Source organism: Emydura macquarii, unplaced genomic scaffold (assembly GCF_026122565.2).
Source record: "Emydura macquarii macquarii isolate MOO-44397 ecotype Brisbane River unplaced genomic scaffold, CSIRO-AGI_Emac_v2 contig_3220, whole genome shotgun sequence".
Lineage (NCBI taxonomy): Eukaryota > Metazoa > Chordata > Testudines > Chelidae > Emydura > Emydura macquarii.
This window is the reverse complement of record NW_027133357.1, coordinates 4,763,899-4,786,436: the sequence shown is the minus strand read 5'-3', so window position 1 is coordinate 4,786,436 and position 22,538 is coordinate 4,763,899. Positions and strand designations below refer to the sequence as shown.

General features: G+C 47.0%; 1 protein-coding gene across 1 annotated transcript; it reads right to left on the bottom strand.

The window, feature by feature from the left end:
* Nucleotides 1–421: 421 nt before the first annotated feature.
* RAB44 (RAB44, member RAS oncogene family) lies at nt 422–22,288 on the bottom strand. The gene is made up of 15 exons (XM_067531664.1): nt 22,085–22,288; nt 20,951–21,065; nt 19,830–20,001; nt 18,454–18,600; nt 17,692–17,782; nt 15,573–15,668; nt 14,144–14,331; nt 12,962–13,010; nt 11,869–11,963; nt 9,729–10,942; nt 9,032–9,113; nt 6,998–7,112; nt 3,500–3,601; nt 2,189–2,265; nt 422–608 (listed from the first exon to the last, which is right to left on the bottom strand). The coding sequence occupies exons 1-15, from the start codon at nt 22,286–22,288 to the stop codon at nt 521–523; spliced, it is 2,835 nt and encodes a 944-aa protein (XP_067387765.1). The 3' UTR covers nt 422–520.
* Between the last annotated feature and the right edge of the window lie 250 nt (nt 22,289–22,538).

Sequence of the window (22,538 nt, the reverse complement as noted above, 5' to 3'; positions counted from 1 at the left end):
CACATTTTCTCAGTTTACATATTCTGAGTGAAATTCACCACTGTGCACTGTGTAGAGGCATCTGCACCACTTAAACCTAATTGTGCGATCTCCTGCAATACATATATAGGCCTTGTGCTGTCCCTCTGCATAACCGTGAATTTCACCCTCAAAGAGGGTTTTTTGGCTGCTGGCTCCAAAACTCATTCTGAGATCTGAAAATCCAGCTTTTTTTTTTTTTCCCTCTGCTTCTTGCATCAGTAGCAGCAATGAAGAAGCACAGTTTTGATCTCTTAATGAAAGAAATAATATTTCCCCATTAATGTGTTAGGCGCTAACATACTGTGGATATAGGCAATCAGAGAAATAGATTAGCTATGAATGAGACAGATTATGGCTCACTCCCTCATAACTGCATCTGCTCTGCAACACTTAAGGGGAATCAGTAAAGTCAGACATGGGGAGCAGAGATGAAGGTTAAGAGAGGGCTATTTTTATGCTTTCTGGCTATATTTTTTGATCAAAGCATTCAGTTTCTCAGTCATCCACAGCAGCCTCTTTTCTTCGTAGGTGGTGCTGGTATCTCCACCATCTCTGTTTTTAATCTGTCTTCATGATCCTTCAGTGACCTGGCATGATAAACATGAAACAAATTAGCCAGTTAATTGCCCTGCTGTTTTGAATCTACATTATCATCTGTCTTGGAAAGCTTTGGTAAAGGAGAGGGCTGGAGTATCAAAGGGTCTGAAAAGAGTTACATGCCCAACTCTCACAGCAGTTCAATGGAATTTGGGCACCCACCCGCTTCAGCTCCATTAAAAATTCCAACCTCAGTCAAGTCACAGCCAAAGCAAACCTGCCCAATCAACCCAGAGGGGAGTTAAGCAACATCCTGAGGATTGGAGCCCAGGCTGCGAGCTGTCTCCAGACAAAGCAGTAAACCAGTGGTTCCCAACCTGTGGCCTGGGGGCCAAAAGTAGCCCACTGGGGTTTTCAAAGTGGCCCGCAGTTCCCCTTCTGCTGGCTGCGGAAGGGAGTCGCTGCCTAAGGATCCAAGTGGAGCACACAGGACTATGGGACTCGTGCAGTTTCTTTGCTGCAGCCAGGGGGACGGGAAATCAGCGAGGAGGCAGTCTCCTCACAGAACTTCTTCCATCTGGCTGCAGTGGGGGGTAGCCTGCTGGTGGAGACTGGTGGTCCTTCAGGGCTCTAAAAATTGTATCTGTGTCCCTCGAGCCAAAAAGGTTGGGAACCACTGCAGTAAACCCATCAACAGTAGGTAGAATGATGCATGGCTTGTTGCTTCCAGCTAGCCACCTACTGTCAGCACAAGACCTCAGGAGAAGGAGAAATAGCTAAGGTCCTTGGTGCTCTCCGTTCGTATTATTCTGTGATCTGGGAGAAGGGGACAGGGTTGGCAGCATCTGGAAGTCACACTGGACGTTTTTAGTGGGGGAACATAAAGTTTAAGTGGATCTGGGCCCAGTATGCCCTATTCCATTCTTCCTTTCAATAATCTGTTCTAGACACAAAAACATACTGTTGATGGTTCCGTTAACCTGTTCTTAAGGTCTGAACGTTTGAAGTGCATCCTGACGTTCCAGTGAAATATCCATTTACGTGGGAGACAAAACTTCACCAGAGGGTGGGCCAGGACAGTGGAATAGTGGGAATACTCTCCCCCACGAGCTAAAGGCCATCATAAACCTCATTACCTTCCACTCCAAGAGCAAAGTGCACTTCTTTGAGCTTGTCTTCTCCAACAGAAACACAGACCAACATGTATACTTAAGAAAAAAGCTACCTGCCTTCTCCCCCACCAAAACAAGCAACGCCACTGCACCTGCTTCTCTTCTTGGGGAGTGGATGAGAGAACAAACAACAAGTGTCTGATGTTAGACACGTTGTTTAATGCACAACTGGAAGGTGCTCAGATACTGCGCAGTATAAAAACCTGTCGCAGCTAGAACAGACTCTGATCTTTGCGCCTGTGGCTGGACCCTCAGCAGTGGTAAACTAATGCAGCTCCAGCTTTGACCAACCCTGGGTGGGCACATAGGAGCTGAGTATGTTATCTTTGGAGCATGGGGACATACAGCTTTCAGCTGCAGGTGACACATCAGTATGCACAAGCTGAAGAAGAGCAGTGAAAATTGGGACCCAACCCATTAAGTCAGGACAGTCGACAATCCCACAGCACATTGCTCACCTGGCTAAGCCAATCATGGATTCAGAGACTTTGTGGCCTGATGCAGCACTGCATTCATAAAACAAAAGCTCAAACTCCTGGAAGACACAAGAGGCCACACATAAACGATGCACTTCCCTCCCAGACCTGTTGGGTGGATTCAAGCCATAGATTGCATAGATTTACAACAGGTTGAGCATAAGTGTTGTGATTTTTCCATATCATCATTAAGCAATAAAAGACATCGGAGCCAGTGCATTTGGAACAATGATATCATGGTTTGTATATGATTTAAAAAAAAAGAAAGCACAGGAGACTAATTATCCAAGGAAAGGTGGTGCTCTGTTGTAAACGCATGGCCCAGAGGGTCTTCTTGGTGCTGTGACACAATTTATACATGAATAAAATGTGCATTATAATTAAGTTATTGGAATGTTGCGAATGAAATCCAGTTTACTCAGCAGCTCCAGTGCTAGTCTGGGAAGGGAGCAAGGGAAAGCCTGGCATGCTATAGACGTACATAGCTGCAGGATTGCCTAGTGGATTGAATGCAGAGTTGGCAGCTAAAAATTCAAATGTTCTTTTTCTGGCTCTGCCAGTGACTTGCTGTGTGTCCTTGGGGAAGTCACTTCATCTCTCTGTCCCAGGTTCTGTAAAATGTGGAGAACAATATTTGCCTGTCTCACAGACTGTTACATGAATCAGTGCTTGGACATGTGAAGCATTAGGTATTATCTTTCAAAAAGGATGAGTCAGTAATTGCTTTGTGGTTTTATTATTTATATAGTGCTGGAGAGGTGCCTGACACCATATGGTGCAGATAGGCCCAGATCCTCAAAAAAAAAAAAATAAATAAATTAGGCATTTAAGTCCTATTGAAATCAATGGGAATTACACACCTAAATAATTTTGAAGATCTGGGACAGATTCCCTGTCTCAAAAACCTTACAGCCTGGGGCCTTGATCCTGTAAGCTGTTCTACTGGGGCTCAGAGCAGGAGGATCAGGGAACAGCATGCTGGATCGGGGTCTGAGTTCAAACAAGGCCAGCAGGAGAAGACGAAAACACAAGGAGTGGGAAGGCATAAGAAAGGACAATATGATTCTGTGGTCATTTCCTGGCAGTTAATGACCAGCTGATGAGTTAAGGGCTTTCTGCTTTGCCTCAGGTCCTCAGCTCCCAAGCCAATCGTTAACGGAAGGAAATGCCCATCCTGTCAGTCATCATGGCTTAGTTACAACCTTGGTTTTGCTTTATTCTTTTAACCCCCCTAACTAAGGATGGGGAAAGAATTTAAATTGATGGCAAACACCAATAGCTCTGTGCACGTACCTTAGCCAAGCGTTCACCCTCTTCAGTAGATATCTTTCTTTCTGCAGCACAGTCTGTTTTGTTACCAAGTAGAAGGACAATGACTCCATCTCCTGCTCCTTCCTGTGAAGCAGGACAGGTGGGGTGAAATCCTGGCCCCAATGAAGTCAGTGGGAGTTTTGCCATTGACTACAATGGGAATAGGGTTTTATCTGCGGTTTCTTCAAATCATAACCATACACCACATCTAAATACATCAGGGCAAAGCCTAGAGTAACCCCATTGACCTGGCTGGACATGGTCCATTGGGTTTACATTATAATTAAATTCATACTCTTTAAAGAGAGAACCATTAGATTATCTAGTGTGACCTCCTGTATAACTCAGGCCATAGAATTTTCCCTAGTTACCCCTGTATGGAGCCCAATAACTTATGTTTGTCTAAAGCATCTCTTCCAGAAAGGCAGCTGGTCTTGATCTGAAGCCATGAAGAGATGAGGAATCCACCACTTCCCTTGGAAGTTGGTTGCAATGGTTAATCACTGATCCTAGAGTAGGTTGAAAAATTAATTAAAAAAATGGAATGAAACAAACTGAATTTGTTGCCATTCCTCAGGGTTCAAAGCTGTCTGATTTTCTTTTAAAAAAAAATTGCAATGTTTTAAATAAAAAATCACTACAGAAATCATTTCCAAAATCCTTCATTTCCCCCAAATTCATCCATTCTCGGCAAACAGAGTTGATAGCCATTTGGACAGTATTTTCAGTAAACAATATCCAGAAAATATTGTGAAAAATATGGACAAAACAAATCTTTATTGCAAAATAAATAAATAAATGATAGAATAAAAGCTAGTAATTGACAAAAAAGTCATCTGACAAATCTCCATCTGCTCTAATTATAGCCAACTCATGGATGAGATGTAAAATCAAGACTGTGATCCTTCTTGGTTATTAAAGAACCCACAAGACTTTTCCCTACACATGAATAAGAGTGTTGTTAGTGTAGTTCTACAGGAAATTCTTAACATGCCCATCTTGGCAGCCACTGCATTGTCTCCAGAAGAGATAGGACCTATTTGGCCCTCATATTCATGTAGGTGCCTACAGCTGACTTCAGTGGAAACTGTGGGCATGTAGTCAAGGGCAAAATTTGGCCCTTATGGATATAACAGGATTGCCTAGTGGCTAGAGCACTGGACTAAGACTCGAGACCTGTGTTGTATTGCTCTGCCACTGGCCTGATGGGTGACCTTTGCCCGCTCTATGCCTCAGTTTCCTCATCTGTAAAATGGGGATGATAATACTGACTTCCTTTGTAAAGCACTTTGCGATCTGTGGATGAAACTAGTATTATTATGACACCAGAGAAAGACCTGCCACTCTTCAGTTACTTGCTATTGCAAATGCCAAACCTCCTGGGGCCAGATGCAGACTAATGTAAATCAGTGTAGCTCCATTGATTTAATGGAGTTGCACCGATACAGCAGCTGAGGATCTGGCTGGATACAGCTGCTTACATTGAAATTCACAAATGTTTCTTCCATCCGCATTCCTAACTTAGCATAAGACATGGGTCAAATTCATCCCTGATGTCATTCCAGGGTGTTTGATGGGGTTACACCAGGGGTGAATCTGTTTAAATGATGATACTCAGTGTTGATAAAATTTCATGGCATTTTTTCGTCAAGTACATGGATTGTTTATGTTTTTTTCAAAAAACGAATAACATCAGGACCAATCCCCTTGTTCCTCTCTTGACCATTTGCTTGTGCCAATACATTCATCTTAAACATGATTTATGAATAATGTAGCTGGCCTAATTCTGCTCTGATTTCTACCCCCAAGCAGTCTTGCTGAGTACAGTTGGGTTTGATGAGGTTTAGGTTAGGGCAGAATTTGGCCCTCTCTTCTAAAATGACTCCCTGTTCCTTTTTAAGAATATAGCATTTAAAGATCTCAGAGCCCCTTACACTAATTAAGTTAGCCCCACAATCCTTCTTCTCCCAGAGGAACGGTGCAGTGCGTCATTGAGAGTCACACGGCAAGTCAGAGACCGAGCTAGGAATAGAATTTAGGGGTCCTCGTTTCGAGTCCCCCACTCAACAGCTATGTCTACACTGCAAAAAAAGGTGTGTTCTTAACTCAGGTTAGCTAAACCATGTTAGCTAACTCGGATTAAAATAGCAACGAAAACTGACAACTTGGCTTTAATTTGGGTTAGCAGCATGAATTCAAGCCCATAGGGCAGCCTGGGGTTGAACTGCAGCTGCTAACCTGAGTTCAGAGTCAAGTTGCCGTGTTCGCACTGCTGGTTTAGCCCAAGTTAATAACACTCCTTTTTTGCAGTAGAGACATACTTTAAACTGGGACCAGCTCTTTGAGTTGAACAGACAGACGTGTTTCCTGGTTGTGCCTTGTGGAGATGTTTAAATAGCTGCCCAGGCTATTGCATTATGTCTCTGGGTGTGTCTACACAGCAGCTGGGAGGTGTAATCCCCAGCGCGGGTAGACCTGTATGCACTAGCTTTGCTCAAGCTAGTGTCTGAAAATAGGAATGTGGCCATGGCGGCTCGAGCTAGCTGTCCCAGTATGTACCCAAGGAATCAGGAGGGATTGATTGTACTCCGACCACTAGCCCAAGCCCCTTCCCATTCTGCTGCGGCTACGATGCTATTTTTAGGCACTCGCTTGAGCAGAGCTAGCATGTGTATGTCTCCTTGTGCTGGGAATTACACCTCTCGCCTGCTGTGTAGACACACTTATGAGACCGAACAAGACAGCATTCAGTGACCCTGCCATTGAATTCCCTCTGACACCAGCTGTATGGCCCATGGTAGCCATCCCAGAAGAACCTTTCTTGAACTTAGTGCATTTTAAACCAGGAAGGAGGGTAGAATTATCACCCCACCAAATTCTACTTCCAGTTACACTGGGATCAATCTGGAGTAACTCAGCTGAAGAGAACAGCATCACTGAGTTTACACTGCCGTCACAGAGAGCAGAATACAGTTCATAACACCCAGCTCATGAAAGGAACGAAAAGTCAGAGGGAAGAAACATGCTGATTCTTTGGGCCGGATTCTCTGATGATGTAAATTGGCGTAGCTTCATGGAAGTCAATGAAGCTACCTCGATTTATACCAGCTAAGGATCTGGCCCTGTGTCTGTAATGATTCCGTTGCAGCATTCACATGGGATGGATGATTTTGTAGCTAAAGCCGAGACATAAGTTCTAGTCCCAGTGCTCCACTGACTCACTGTGCAGCCTGGGGCAAATTACCTTACCTCTCTGTGCCTCAGTTTCTCAGCTGTAAAATGGGGATAATACGCCTCACCTCCCTCTTAGGGGAGCAGTGAGTCTCAATTCATTAATGTTTGTGAAGTACTTGGAAATCCTCCAATAGAAGGAACTGATCAAGCATAAAGAGTTACAGGGGGGAAGCCTGGCTCCATTGAAGTCACTGGGAAGCTTGTCATTGTCTTCAGTGGAGCCAAGATTTCACCCATGATTCTTACCTGGATACAACTCAGCCAGTACCGCACGTCTGCGAAGGAGTATTCTGAAGTGACATCATACATCAGCACCACTCCGTCAGCTTTTCGGAAGAACTGCTTGGTGATGCTATGGTACCTGTCAGAAAGCACTTTTTCTTTTTACACTTATAGACATATTTATTTGCACCATTTTTAACAGTAATCAGTGGTTTTAAAAACCCCAACTACATATAAAGAGACTAATAACAAGAATTTCTGCTATAAGCTGGGGACGAATCCGTTGGAAGTGACAGAAGAGGAGAAGGATCTGGGTGTATTGGTTGATCACAGGATGACTATGAGCTGCCAGTGTGATGCAACCATGAAAAAAGCTAATGCAGTCCTTGGATGCATCAGACGAGGTATTTCCAGTAGAGATAGGGAGGTGTTAGTACCGTTATATAAGGGGCTGGTGAGATCTCATCTGGAATAGTGTGTGCAGTTCTGGTCCCCCATGTTTAAGAAAGATTAATTCAAACTGGAACAGGTGCAAAGAAGGGCTACTAAGGTGATCTGCAGAATGGAAAGCCTGCCTTATGAGAGGAGACTCAAAGAGCTTGGCCTGTTTAGCCTCACCAAAAGAAGGCTGAGGGGAGATAGGATTGCTCTCTATAAATACATCACAGGGATAAATACCAGGGAGGGAGAGGAATTATTTAAGTTCAGCACCAATGTGGACACAAGAACTAATGGATATAAACTGGCCATCAGGAAGTTTAGATTTGAAATTAGATGCAGGTTTCTAACCATCAGAGGAGTAAAGTTCTGAAATAGGCTTCCAAGGGGAGCAGTGAGGGCAAAAAAACTAACTGGCTTCAAAACGGAGGGAATGGTATGATGGGACAGCCTCGTTTGGCAATTGACTGATCTTTGACTACTGGTGGTAGATGTGCCAATGACCTGTGAAGGGATGTTAGATGGGTTCTGAGTTATTACAAAGAATTCTTTTTTTGGGTGTCTGGCTGGTGAGTCTTGCCCACATGCTCAGGGTTTAACTGATCACCATATTTGGGGTTGGGAGGGAATTGTCCCCCACGGCAGATTGGCAAAGGCTCGGGGGGGGGGGTTTCGCCTTCCTCTGTATCATGGGGCATGGCTCACTTGCTGGTGGATTCTCTGTACCTTAAAACCTTTAAACCATGATTTGAGGACTTTAATAACTCAGTCATAGGGTAGAGGTTTATAACAGGAGTGGGTGAGTGAGGTTCTATGGCCTGCGTTGCGCAGGAGGTCAGACTAGATGATCATATTGGTCCCTTCTGACCTTAGAGTCTATGAGTCTATAAAGCCTGTTGCAGGTGGGGGTTTTGCAAAACCATGGTAACAAAACAGAAAATGCAAATGTGCAAAAATATGCAAATATTCACTTCTGCAAGGATGTGAAGCAAAGACACATTTTGCAAAGTTTGATAAACAAATGAAACTGGTGGAAAAAGGGTGGTGGTTTGCAAAGCTTCACCAGAGATAATTGCAAAATTTATTACTGTTTTGCAAAGCTGTGTGTGCATGTGATAAACAGATGATTGTAGTTACTTATGTGTGTTTATACACATCTACAGACTCAGAGTAAACACACACATTATATTGTGTGTATACCATATACATATACATACAGAGTAAATACACACAATTCATATGTGTGTATGTTTACAAATGCATATACACACAAAGTAAATATATATGAACACGCATAAGCATACGTAGTAAATACACACACACGTTAATGAATTTAGGGTCAAATCCTGGCGTCTCTAAAATCAGCAGGAGTTTGCCTTGAGTTCAGTGGTACCAGGATTTGGCCTTCAGCACTTATGAGAGGTGCCCTACTGATAGCCTTGGGGACGAAAGCTCTCCCTAAATTCAATCCTGCACCTTAGAGCTTGGATGTTTATTCTTCATCTCGATTTTATCCTTTCAAATATCTTGTCTGAGCATATATTTATTTGGATTTCCTTATCCAGAGACATGTATTTCCCTGTATGTATTCTTTTTTGTATATACAGCACTGTGCCTTACCTTTCTTGACCAGCTGTGTCCCATAGGCGTAGAGCAAAGCACTTGTTGTCCACAGAAAGGTTTTTGACCCGATAATCCATTCCTAGGGCATACATGCAATAGAATTCAACCATGTGATATGGACATGGTGCCGGAATGATAGGGTGACATTCTGTGGCCTGACTAGATGATCACAATTGTCCCTTCTCAGTTTAAAATCCCAGAATTGGGGCTGGGTTTTAAAAAGGTCTGATTAGTTTTATAATGACTAATAAGAGTAATAGTTGGGCATGATAAGATGGGATAATAAAATTGCCTGCTTCTGCTAACTGGTGCATGGACCAGGGAGAATTTCTTCTCCGTTGCCCCCCTGTACAGCGTAATACAATGGACCAGGTGCTTTATTTAATGTTTCTCGCCGATCCTGCAGTCTGATCCACACAGACAGACCCTTACTGCTGCAGGGTCCCAGTGAGGTTAGTGGACACCCACACACAGATCAGACTGTAGGACTGGGGCCTCAGATTGGTAACATGCGTCCAAGCCCAACGTATATCTGTACAAATCCATTTTAAATAGGTGGAGGTGTGTCTCTCACCTTCCTCTCAAGCATCAACTATTGGCCACCGCTGGGGACAAACTGCCTGACTTAATCTATCATTGGTTTGATTTCGTAGGGCAAGTCCTATGACCTTAATGGAAGCTGTGGGATTCATACCTACAGTAGCAGTTAGGTTTGGGCTGAAGGAATCCTCATGTAACCGGTACAGAAACGACGTTTTGCCAACGTTCGAGTCCCCCACAAACAGCACGTTATAAAGATGGTCTGGATCAAGGCTGGTCTCCGTGATGCCTTTGGCGGCTCTGCTTGGTTGATCGGCTGTCACGTTAGCCAGGCACCCTTGGTCTCCCGGTTTGGGGATTGCATCCACATTTGCTTTCACACTACTCTCTTGCTTCTTCTCCTGTTGAAAAATATTCACGTCTCCTTTCATTTCTTCTGCCCGTTTCGCTTCTGGTTTCCCAGTGCTTTGGGGCTGCATCTTGGCCTGGGGCATATCTTGGCTGGCCCCGAGAAGAGCTTCCTTTATTTTGTTTTCTCCCATGTGAGGGAAATAAGTTGGCAGCGTCTCCTGTTTTGATGGCTCTCTCTGCTCAAATGTCTTCTCCGGTGCCTTCAGTTCTGGCGGCTTTTCCTCCAGCAGCACCTGCTCTGAAGCAGCCGGTGGCCACAGATCTGCAAGGAGCACATCTTCCATCATTGATACCCACTTCTGGATTTCATCTGGCCTTGCCTGCTCTGAAACACCAACCTGTGGCACATCTGGATGGAGAACACCTCCCTCTGGTGGTTTCTGCTTATGGATGGCGGTTTGTATTGCCAGCTCTGAGACAGCAGGGGGCTGCACAGCTGCATAAACAGTCTCTCTCTGCGTTTGTTTTTGAGCCGCATCCAGCGTTGCTGGTTCAGGAGCCCCACCCTGCTTCGCCCCCTGAACATGACTTTCTGCTGGGGTTGGTCCCTGTTTGACAGTCTCAATTTGTGATGTAGCCTGATCAGTGGAAAGGACTGAAAGTGCCTCAGGCAGGGCCTTGGGTTCCTTGTCATTTCTTGAGGGCGCCTGATGCTCTGAACCTCTGACCTGCTTCATTCTTTGCTCAGGATCCCCATCGTGTCTGGCTGGGTGTGAAGAAGCATCCCCTTGCAGTTCAGGGTCATCTGTTCGCGTTCCTAGTGGTTCAGGCCCCTTGTTCAGAGCTGCTATTGCATCATTCAGTTCTCTTAGCAAAGAGCTGTGGTCTGAAAGCTCCTGCTGGCCATACAGTTCTCCCATTTTCAGAAACTCTGGGAAGGGGTCCTCTTCTATGGAGATCACTCTTGTCCTGTGGCCTGAATCAGCTTCAGTAGCAACTGAAATACCATACGGTGCCCTGCAAAATAATATTCAACAGCATGTGCTATGTACAGGAGAGAGCAAATAAGACCATAATGGGGGACACAAACACCCGCATTGCACTGAGCTCTATGGACTATACCAGTGCTGTGAAATACATCAGAGAGCAAAGATGCAGGGCTTGTATGTTAATGCAGCAATAAAAGCAATTGCACCTGTCTTGAGGGTTTATTGTTTAGCTCCTTGCACATTGAGTGAGGTTAAAAGAAGAGTAGATGGCCCAAGTGACTGATAAAGAAGCCTAGTGGTAAAATATGATGAGGGCTTGATGCAAAAGTAAAACAGCAGGAGGAGATGATCTAGGGCACCAAACTGAAATAAATGAGCTTTGTAAAGGATAAAGGTTGGCAGGAAGAGTGCTAGTAGGTAAGGAGATGCAATTAACAATATCTCATCCTGGGTGGCTAAAGGGGTTAGAACCTGGGGCCTTCAGCACCACCTGTCAGCCCTCTACACTTGGGCTAAAGCATAACCCCAGTAGCCAGTGGCGGCAGCAGTAGGTTGTTATCCTCTCTGTGGATCAGCCACTGGACGGGGACATTGTCCATCTAGCCAGAACATTGGATGAGTTAATGCAGAAACTACGGAATGGCAGATCACCCTTCTGTCTCCCTGGGGTACAATGAACAAAATACCCCTCCAGATCTGCTCTGAATACAAGGAACATTAGGGCAAAATACGCCTCCAGTGCTGCTCAGTGTCTGAGATACACTGGATAAAATGCTGCCTCACCCCATGTGGTAGGTACAACACAGTATCCCACTGGGGTTTCAGGAGAACCTAAGCGCATGGGAGGAACACAATAGCCACCATGGAGCTGGACTGAGCTATCACAGGGGCGGAATTATCACTTCTTTTGATCCTGCCTTATATAAACAAATTGGCAACATTTGTGCCACTTACGGTTGACGGGAGCTGTCTGGTGTGTCGTCTTCCTGCTGGGATCCAAGTCTAATCTGCATTTCAGTGCGGGATGTTTCATCCTCGTTCAAAGTTTCCTTAAACAAACCAGGGGAAAAGGAGAGAAAAGAAGTCACCAGTGAGAGAACTTAAAAGGAAAAATAGCGTTGCCCTTGTGGTGGCTACGTCCCTTTCTCTGCAGCATAAATTCTCTTCTCCCTCCCTCTAGTAGGCAGATCTTTATGAAAGGACCTTCTAAACACTTTTACATAACACTTTCCCTCCACAGATCCCAAAGTGTTTTACAAACAGTGCTAGTATCATCATCTGCATTTCACTGATGGGGAAACTGAGGGCCAGTGAGGGGAAGCAGGTTGGACAGAGTCACGCAGCCCGTCAGAGATAGCGCTGGGAATTGAACCTAACTTTTTTCACACCCAGTACAGAGTCCCATCCACTGGACCACATTGACTCCCTTTATGGGTCTGTCTCCACACCACACGTCGACAGCCCTGTGCAGACAGGGCTCACTCTGGCCTGCTAAAAACAGCTGTGTAGACATTGCTTTTGGCCTTACGAATGCAATGCAGGCTCTCAAGCCTGGGGTGAGGGGTGGGCTTGAGAGCCAGAGCTGCAATGTCAGAGCAGTGTGCATATCCTACATGGCCTCACCCATTCTTCACACTACTTAGTACAGTCCTGGGTCGCCAAGCAGGCCTTGGGGCTCCTTGAGCCTGCACCAGCCCCTGCAACAGGAGCGGGTGCATCTGTTCTTTGATGCTGCCATGAAAGGTGTTTCAGAAATGCAGAAAGATGAAAATGAGATAAGGTTCCACCACAAGCACTGCCTGGCACTAATACACCCCAGAAGGCTTTGCTGGAGCAAAGTGCCTTCCAGCTGTGCAAGGGCCGCTGCAGCTGGTCAGCCCCTCGCTTGGTGAGAGGGCAGGGTTAGTGCCAATCTGCAAGGATGCAGGGATACTGAGGTGGAAGCCAATGGCAATGCTACAGAGGAGGAGGGAGGAGCTAAGCTACTTCCCTAAAATGTAGTATGAAAACAGGATCAGTTCCCGCCCCCCCTGCACAGCTGAGATACCTGGGAAGGTGAAGGGATCTCACGGGTTGCCTCAGCCAGCGGTCTGTCCCTGCAGATAGAAAGAGGCAGTGACAAGAGTTACAATGCATGGCTCGTATGCCTGGCTTTTCACACCATGGCTGTTTTTGCACTATGATCTATCTCTCTCAGCCACAGGGCACTGCTGTCGCGTGGGTGTCAGTTCTGATCCTGTGACACGGTGGCTGGTGTGTGCAGAGCTGGTGAGATCAGAAAGCTGAGGCTCACAGTGCAGGGTTGAGAAGGCGGTGCAGAAAGGAAGGGGGATGTATTTGAAGGGTGGCTGTTACGTAGAAGGTATGATATGAAGTCAGGCTGATGAGAGGGAACAGCCCTGGAGGCTGGAGTGCAAGTACAGTCTGGGCAGCAGCTGGGCAAGCTTCTCCCCCACACAGTGGCTCCTGCTTCAGATGTGATCTGAAGGTCTATTCAGACCTTAGCCTCTCTGCTCAGATCAGGGCTTCTCAAACTGGGGGTCATGAACTCTAGAGGGTCACGAGGTTATTATGGCGGGGTTGCGAGCTGTCAGCCCTCATGCTGGTAAGGGTGGCATGGCATGAGGGAGGTCATCACTTTTGGAGGCAGGGGTCCTCACGGCCTGAAATATTTGCAAAGCGGGTCCCAGCAAAAAAAGTTTGAGAACCCCTGGCTCAGACTGTCCCAAAAGCAGCTAATTGGTTTTGTGATGATGATGATTATACCACTTAGCTCTTATATAGCACTTTTCACCCATTGATCTCAAAGAGTTTTACAGAGAAAGGCAGTATCATTATCCCCATTTTACAGATGGGGAAACTGAGGTACATGGAGGTGATGTGACTTGCCCATGGTCACGCAGCAAACCAGTGGCAGAGCCAGGAATAGAACCCAGGTCTCCCAGTCCAGGGATCTATCCACTAGGAAACACTACCTCCCATGATTCTATAGAGACCTGTCCCCTAGGATGTGGACTGAGACCCACAAACTTCTTTTCTCGTGAGCCCCCAAGCAGTGTTCAGGTGGAAATGACTCATTTGAGACAGAAGGGATTCAAGGTATTCCAGCACTGGGAGAACCTTCTGAGGAGGGGATGGACCTCAGTCTAGCCACAGGATAATCTTCCTTTCTCCTGGCATGTGTCCCAGAGGGAATGATACCACTAATGACCACATGAGGAGTACTTGCCTCCATTCCTCGCTGTGTATCTGGGATACCCTATCCTTCATGGCACCCAGATGCCCTTGGGTCTCCTGGAGCTGAATGTGGATCTGCTGCAGTTGGTTCTCCAGGTCCTGGTTGTTTTCTTTCAGCCTCTGATTCTCGGTGCTGGCAACGTGCTGCTTGTTGCTGAGGCTATGGAACTGGATCTCAAGCTTGGAGGAGAGAAGAGGTGGCAGATTCAGGCACCCACACAGGAGCCAGCAGGAGGGCATTAGAATTGCCAGCTGCACACGGGGAAACCTGTTGATAATGAGCAATCCCTGGGGCCAGACTCACCACTGGTGTAAACTGGTACAGCTCCACTGACTTAAATGCACCTATCTCCATTGCAGAAAATGCACTGCCTCCTGTTTCAAACGGGGCTTGAAGTCTGGGTCCCAAACTAATGACACAAAGGAGAAGCAGCTGCACATTCTACTTTCTCCCAGGAGCTAAAGGCTGATTGTTATGGCCTGGGTTTTAGTCACTAGTGTGGAATGTCCTAGCCTCTTGGTATTCTACCCAACTCTGCAGGAGGGTAATGATGCAACAGATGGACAAGTTTCCCCAGCAATCTGCACTGCAGACCTTTGTTGGTTCTGTGGGTGGAATTTCCACAGGCATCAATGGACCAAGTGCAAGAATATGCAACAGAGAGAGAACTGCACTATTAGGCCAGCCCAGCGCATGCAGAATCACACCAGGGAGCTTCTGCCCAGGCATGTCTGGTACATTTAGAAGCACAACTAAGTGTCTTTGCCCAGGCATGCCTGGAATATTCAGCATCACAGCTAGGGTGACCAAATGTCCTGATTTTATAGGGACAGTCCTGATATTCAGGACTTTTTCTTATATAGGCACCTATTATCTCACACCTCCTGTCCCGATTTTTCACACTTGCTATCTGGTCACCCTAATCACAGCAGACGCCTTTTGCTTGGATGTGCTTGGTATATCCAGAAGCACAACACGGACTGCCTGGTATGGTCATCAACACAGCAAGTCCATTGCATCTGACTATAGCTGGGGCACTCAAGCAACAAGCAAAGGGTTAATATGATGTGTTATTTTGGCATTAATGTGCTTTTGTCAGAGACCAGCTCCAATAGAAGGGGCATGAGGAATGGGATTTGATTGGCTGAGCTAACAGGCAGGGGATATGGTTGTGACACTTGTAGCCAGGGCCAATGGAGGCGAGCATAGGAGATGTTTCCTATGGAGTGATTCAATAGGAGCTGTGCTCAGCACGGTGCCAAGAGGGGCTGTGCTGCTGGAGGGGCATCCCATGCAGTCCTTAGCCTCTCTGCTACGTCTGCCACCCAAAACTAGGACAGTGTGGATATTTGCCCCTCTAGGAACTCGACTGTGTCCTCCTGAGGCCCAGCTCACTTCCTCGGGCCACAGGACATCTCACCTCACTTTGAACCAACAGTAAGCGCTGCACTTCCCGGTCCATGACGTCCAGTGCTTGCTGCACCTCCGTAGCATGCAGGTGACTTCTGGCTTTACTCTGGAATCACAGAGGAGATGTTAATGCCAGTCTCTTTAAATGAGCCGTCCACTCAGGGAGAATTCCCTGATGCTACCCAGAGTAACAAATCCTCTCCTCACAGCACCAGGCAATCCCAATGGCTTTGCTCATTTCAGCCGGGCTACTGCACCCTTTATGTTCGGGGGCCACAGACTTCGCTCAGAGGACCTGATCCACAGTCTCAGGCTGAAAGTTAAATATTGTTTCCTTAGACCACATGAGCAGGTTGTTGTCCCAGGCAAACTCCTGACAGCCTGGAAACCCAGCTCTAGGTGGCTGTTTATCCACGTGGCTACAGAGGGACTGAGAACAATACCTTTAACACCAAGAATGACTAAAATGTGCGTCTGGGGGCAGAGGTCAAAACACACAGCAGGAATGGGAATAGTGCCTGCTTCAGAGCCAGCTCAAAGGGGGCTGAGAGACTGGTGCTGTTCGAGCTGGGTCCCTGAAAACAAATAGTCACTGAGCAGGAAAGAAGAAGGGTGCTTTTGTGATGAGGACACATGACTGAGGCACAGGAGATGTGAGGTCTATTCCTGGCTTTGCCAAAGGTTGTGTGTCTGTGCTTGGCCAAGCCACTTGATCTCCCTGAGCCTCAGTTCCCCACCAGTAAAAAGGACATGATGTCACTTCCTTTCTCTCACGAGTCTATTTAGATTGAAAGCTCTTCAGGACAGGAACTGTTTTATTATGCGTTTGTACAGCACCTACCGCAGTAGGGCCCAGATCTTACCTGGGGGCGCTATTGGCACTATAATGATAATCATTGGAAGCTTTGCTGTTGCGTGCTCCATCTTTGTTGGGGGTAAATAGGCTCCATAAACATACTGTGATTAGAAGAGGTGAGGAAAGATTATCCTGAACCTGTATGTTCTCAATTCTCCTCCAAGAAGGATTAATTCCCAAACCTACCTCCCAAAAGCCAGGAGACTAAAGAGCACGAATAAAAATTACACGCAGGATAGGGATGTGTGAATACACAGAGATTGTTTTGAGTGCCAACAAACTGAGGCTTCCCCTTTTCTTTAGTTCTAAACTAAGATTGCCTGCAGTTGCATCAGAGCAGTATATATAACCCCTAGCTCCGCCCCCTAATTAATATAGCTACGCCCATGGGAGGGGTTACTTTTGTAGATAGGCTGCCCTCCATGCTGAATTCAGATACAATCTTGGGTGCAGAGAACAGCATGAAACAGGTGTGTTTGTGAAGAAAGGCAGCAGGGTAAAACCAAAGTACAGATGAAGAAGAAGAGACCAATGAGGGGTTAGTTCAAACGTATCAGGATGGAGTGGCTGGGGAGTCTCTGAAGAGTCATTTAATTGGGCCCCTATCCTGAATCTGTCCAGAACTGGGGGGGCGGGGGTAATATGCTGGTGGGAGGTTTCCTGTTAAACAGGGTGGAAAGGGCTGCAGTGGGGAACATGAAGCAGCTCGCCTGCCCTGCCAAGACCTGGCAAGAATGACTGCCCAGGATGGAACCATGTAGTCCTGAGCCCAGTTACTCATGGTGGTGGATGGATTTGAGTGTACCGAGCCTCTGGTTTGAGGTTTGACAGGTGCATGAGCCCCATCTCGTCCTTGTGAATGACCAGGAAACATGGGTCTGGTTATTGAACCGGCTGGGAAGCCAATGACCCTCTCCTGCACCTGGCTGGCAGCTGGTTTTGTTCTTTCCTTTCTCAGGAAAAGTCTGTCCCCCACCCTCTGGCCAAACGCCATGGAAAAGGCCAAATCCCAAGGCTAGCCATGTCTCAGCAGCGAAGCCCCCGCTCCACTTCAAGGTCTTCCTGGTACACCCAAACGAAAGGCCAGAGAGGCAGTGAGAGCATCGCCCTGCTGATGGAACTGAGCCCAAGACAGTGAGCACTCATGCCCTCCACTCAGCAGGACCCCCGAAGGGGGAATACCACCGGGGTTAGGAGGGAGCTATAGCTCCCCCCCTCCATTGCCACACGTGGGAGCAGGACAGGACCAGACCTATCTGGGTTGTGAACCCACCTCATGCTGCAGTTGCTGCTTCTCCCGGTTTATTTGCTGCTCCATTTCCTCATACAGCTGCTGCACCTCCCGGTTGTGATCAATGACCCGCCTGGCATAGGGGAATAAGCGAGCAGCTTTAATATGGGTCTGTTTACACCACATCGAGTATTTTTATCTGAATGTAGCATGGTGAAATTGTTAGCCCTGGAGACCTCTCTTTCCATACAGAACCAGCACCACGTGGGCAGCATCTGGGCATGCTCCTGCTACACCCTGCCCTTGTCTTCACCCTGCCTGGATCCCAACCTGGCAGGGCCACTCTCAGAAGTAAAGAGGGGTGTTCAGTCTCCATTCAAGAGCCTGATCTGACGCACATCTAAGCCAATGGGAGTCTCTCCATCAGTTCCAGAGGGTGGGGTGGATCGGGCCCTGAATCCTTTGCCTCGCTACTGCAGCTGCCAGTGAGGTGTCCCGCTGCAGCGGGGGTTTTGAAACGTGGACGTCTGTCCACTAAGGCCATTCCACATAGGCCAACAAATGGCCCTTGGCAAGATTTGATCTGTGCTGGACTGGATCGGAAGTGGTAACATGGAAGCCAAAGGCTCCATAGCTGATTGTTAACCCCTGGATCTATCCATTCTCCCGCAGATGCAAACACTGAAAGCAGCTCCTCCTTCCTTTGGTTTCTCTTTCTAACAGTCCCATTTGTCCTCACGTCCCCCTCTGTAAGGCTGTGTCTGTGGAAAAGGATCCCCGCCCCAGTCCCATCGTGCCGCTCACTTGTTCAAGGTCAGCTCCAGAGTCTCCTTTTCAATCCGAGCTTCCTTGATCCGGTTCGTCATCTTGGCCAAGAATTCCTCCAGGTTCCCCAACAGGTGAGGCTCATCTTGACGGAGCTTCACCCAGAGCCTCCAAATCTCTGACTGGCTAAGGAGAGAGAGAAAGAGACATTGATGTCCCTGGCATCTCCACTTGTTCAGAGATTAGATTAGGTGATAGAATGGTCCCTTTGGGCCTTAAACTCTATGATGTTTCATGCTTAATAGCTTTCAGATCCAGTGCGGTCTTGCAAGTTAAGCAAAGTCAGGGCTTGATTTTACCTGTTGGCACTAGCTGGGAGAATCTTTGCACTGGGGTCTAGTTGCTGGTTAGATGTGAGGAAAGATCCCCTGACAATACCTGTTATTCTATAAGAGAGAGCTACGGAATCACACAGCTGCCATTGCGGAGACTCAGGATCCTACCTGTGGTGGTAGGTGGACAGATGGACTGTACAGACTGGAAACGGTCTGTTAAAAGACTTTGCTGAAGGCTAAAGGAAAGGGTTTTTAAAGGGTTTAGGGATTATGGGTAGGGATCATGGACAAGGGTGAGAGTCCGGCCTTGTCAAAAAATGGGAATTCCTTTCCACCAAAGTTTCAAACAAAAATTTTTGTTCGTTCATTCAAAATTTTCACTGACATTCTTCAGCTTTTTTGATGAAATTTTTCATGTTGAAAAGTTGATAAATTGCTAACGATAGGAAAATTTTGCACAAAAATGTTTGTGGTGTACAAAATTGGCAGTTTTCATTGGAAAAAATGTCTCAAGGACAAGTTTTTCCACAGACTCAGTGATTGTCCATCGCATGGACTTGGAATGGAATCGGGGTACTTTGTAGAACCTGCAAAGAGGCAATACATGCCCTTCCACAAGGATTTGATCACAACACCCATAATACACTGGCCAAGTGTGTCTCAGTCCCCCTCTAGTGTTGAGCCAGGTAAGAGATTCCAGTCTGCTACTGCCTCTGAGCTAATGGAATTGGCCTTTTAGCTCAAGCCCTAGGAGCTCATAAATTTGGAGGTCCCAAGATAAGTCCCTGCAAATGACCTTCCCACAGGAAAAACAAGCTGTAACATTGTGTTTATGCGCAAGGCCTGATTCTCAGTTCCTCTGTTCCTATCTTTGGAGCAGGGGAGAGGGCAGGCAAAAGTGCCTTAAGCCATTCTTGAGCTCCCTAGCTTCACACACATGGAACTGTGCACAGGTTGGCCAGTGTGTCACATGTAGATTCCACCCTTCTCACGAGCGTTAACCATAACATCATCCAGCCCCATCCCAGCCCTGAATCCCCTGCTAGGAGCTAAAGGAAGGTGTGGCTGGTGCACTTTTACTCTTCAAAGATGTTGTCTGCTCCCAGTTGGTCCATGAATGCTCTGAAGCATTTTCTTTCCTCGCTATCCGCTTCTTCGAGGGACTGCTCTGTGGGGAACATGTACACCCTTCTGGAAGCAGTCTTCCTCCTCCTGTGCTGTTTCGTTGTGGTCTGCCAGCTCAGGAACTGCTCTGCCGATAGACAAACAAAACCATGTCAATGGCTGGAGGCGATAAAACAGTGAAGCACTGAGGCCGGCCTCTTCCCATGGTGGGTGCTCCAAGCTAAACACCTAAATCTACCTTTATATGCCTAAGTAAGGTGGTTTTCAGGGGCTCTGAGCACATGCTGATGCCTTTGGTTTCTGCATGCTCACCACCTCTGAAAATCAGCCCTCCTGATTCGGAAGCCCAACTTTGGACATCCAGGTTTGGAAATGTTGGCCTGAAAAACCAGGGTGTCATTTAAGAAAGCTGCCGGGGAGGAGGCAGAGAAGCAAGCTGTCAAACTGGGCCACGTGTGCTGCCTTCCCCACGTAAAAGAAGGGAACAGTTCAGTGAACGTTCTCCAGCCTCCCAGCACAGTCACGCTTGGATGGGATTGATTTATTCAGAACAGAAGAAAACAGTGCATTTTGGACAGATACTCTGAACAGGGGCCTAAGGAGGCAGGTGGGAAATGCCAGGGGGTTTGGGCAGGTGAGCCGGGCACTTGATGCACTTGGGAAATGCTAGGCAGTCCAGGCATCTGGATCAGCAGGAGGACTATGGTGTGGATAATGGGCCATGCAAGGGGAAAAGCCTGTTGCTCTTACGAAAGAGACAGCAGCCCAATCTGAAGTGTTTGGCAAAAATTCTCTGTGCGCTAACAAAATCATTGCAACAAAGTGTTGCCCTGCTATGGTAAGTAAACCTAAAATCTTCAGTAGCCTTTTAAGTCTTTGAAGAGCAGGACAGAGGGCTGTGTCTTTGCACACGCTCTGAAATTACTGCCAGAGCGTCATCCATGCCCCTTAAACTGGGAGCAGCCCCAAGCATTCTACTGTGATTTCAGTTGTTTGTGCCACTGTAGTCTTTACTTTTTGGCGAGGGCAACCAGTTCCCCTGTCCCATCAGTGACAAGCAGTGAAGTGGCACCTACTGAACCCAGTGGTGAATTCCTCCGTAGTTAAATATCCGTTCCTGTCGGTATCAAGACCATCAAAGATGAGCTCCAGTTCCTCTGCGCTGCATGGGAAATCCTCCTTCTTCAGCTTCTAAGAACAGTGCAAATGTCTGATTAGATGTGGATGTGATTGACCCCTCAAATGTGCTCGTATAGGGACCTGTTTGCCCATCATGGAGACATTGTGCTTAAAGCAACAAGGTGTGATAGCGGCTTTAGAAATCTAGTCTATTGTATTGCTAGGGTCTGATTCCAGTTCCTCGCCGGTTTTACACCATTAATTTCAAGAGAGGCAGCTTGATCCAGTCGGGAGGGCACAGACCTGGGTCTCAAGAGACCTGGATTCAATTCCTGGCTCCGCAACTGATTTCCTGAGTCATTTCACCTTGCTGTGCCTCTGTTTCCCCCTTGTCTATTTAGAATGGAAGCTCCTTGGGAGCAGACTGTCTTTGTGGTTCAGACCCAGTAAGTGTGAAGTATCAAGACTGATTCTTAACAATAACCAATTATTACATTTTGCCTTTCCCTAGCACTGCCCATCCAAGGATCTCCCATATTAATTAACTCTCCTAGTGACCTGTTTTAGACCTGTTGTACAGTGGAGAAAACCGAGGCATGAAGTGATGTGACTTGCCAAAACCACGAGCCCGTGGCAGCCCCTCTACTCTAACCACAAGCCAACATGGCATCCCATGCTCAGTGTTTTTTGGCTTGGCCTTTACTTGAGTGATTTGCTGAATATGGCCTGACCCTGGAAGGTGTTAGTTGACCTCAACTGCACTCAGGAGAGGAGAATACCTTGGAGAATCAGACGTTACATACTGAATAGTTTCATATATCTACATCTGCAAGACAATAATAACGATTAACAATTACATAGCACTTGTCAACCTTAGATTTCAAAGTGCTTTATGAAGGCAGGAAAGTTGCATTCTCCCCATTTACAGATGGAGAAACTGAGGCAGAGAGCAAAGTGACTTCCCCATCTCAGATCAGTGGCAGATCTGAGTCCCATTCCCATGTGCCGTCCACCAGGGCAGTCCCACTCTCACTTACCCCTCTTTGGCTTCTGATGCCAGGATTTGCCTCAGTGAGGTCATTGCAATTTACCTGCATGTCAGCACGTGTGATGAAACCCTTCTGGTCCTTGTCGCATTCCCGGAAGAAATCCTGAACTTTTTCCATTATTTCAGGTGGGAACAGCTCCTCCTCCGGGATTGAGGACGTCTTTGCACCACCGGACATGCCTCTCAGCTGCTTTCGTCGGCTTGAGCCAAGCTTCTTGCCTCTGGCAGGTGTCCTGTGCTCCTCCATGGCTCTTTCAATGTGTGGCTCAACCCTTTGAAGAGAGAAATCAGAGGGCACCGTGCTCTCCTTCATCTTCTTTATATCTCTTAGCAACAGGCCCTGAATTAGATTGGCTCAGTGGGTCATAGAACTCTTATGCTGAGACAGGGACAAGCCTGCTTTGCTATTGATGGCAAGAAAAGGGAAATGGACTAAGTCTGAAACGTGTTTAGAACAGCCTAATGGGGACTGAATGGCTATAGGGTTGGCAGTAGGA

Bases quoted from the DNA above. Each gene is read 5' to 3' on its own strand.
- RAB44 (XM_067531664.1), bottom strand. From the start codon at position 22,288: ATGGAGGAGCACAGGACACCTGCCAGAGGCAAGAAGCTTGGCTCAAGC. The intron at 18,601-19,829 runs GTAAAAGTGCAC...CTCTCTCCTTAG, and splicing joins GCAGACAACATCTTTGAAGA to CCAGTCAGAGATTTGGAGGC. The intron at 11,964-12,961 runs GTATCTCAGCTG...GGTTTGTTTAAG, and splicing joins AGATCCCTTCACCTTCCCAG to GAAACTTTGAACGAGGATGA.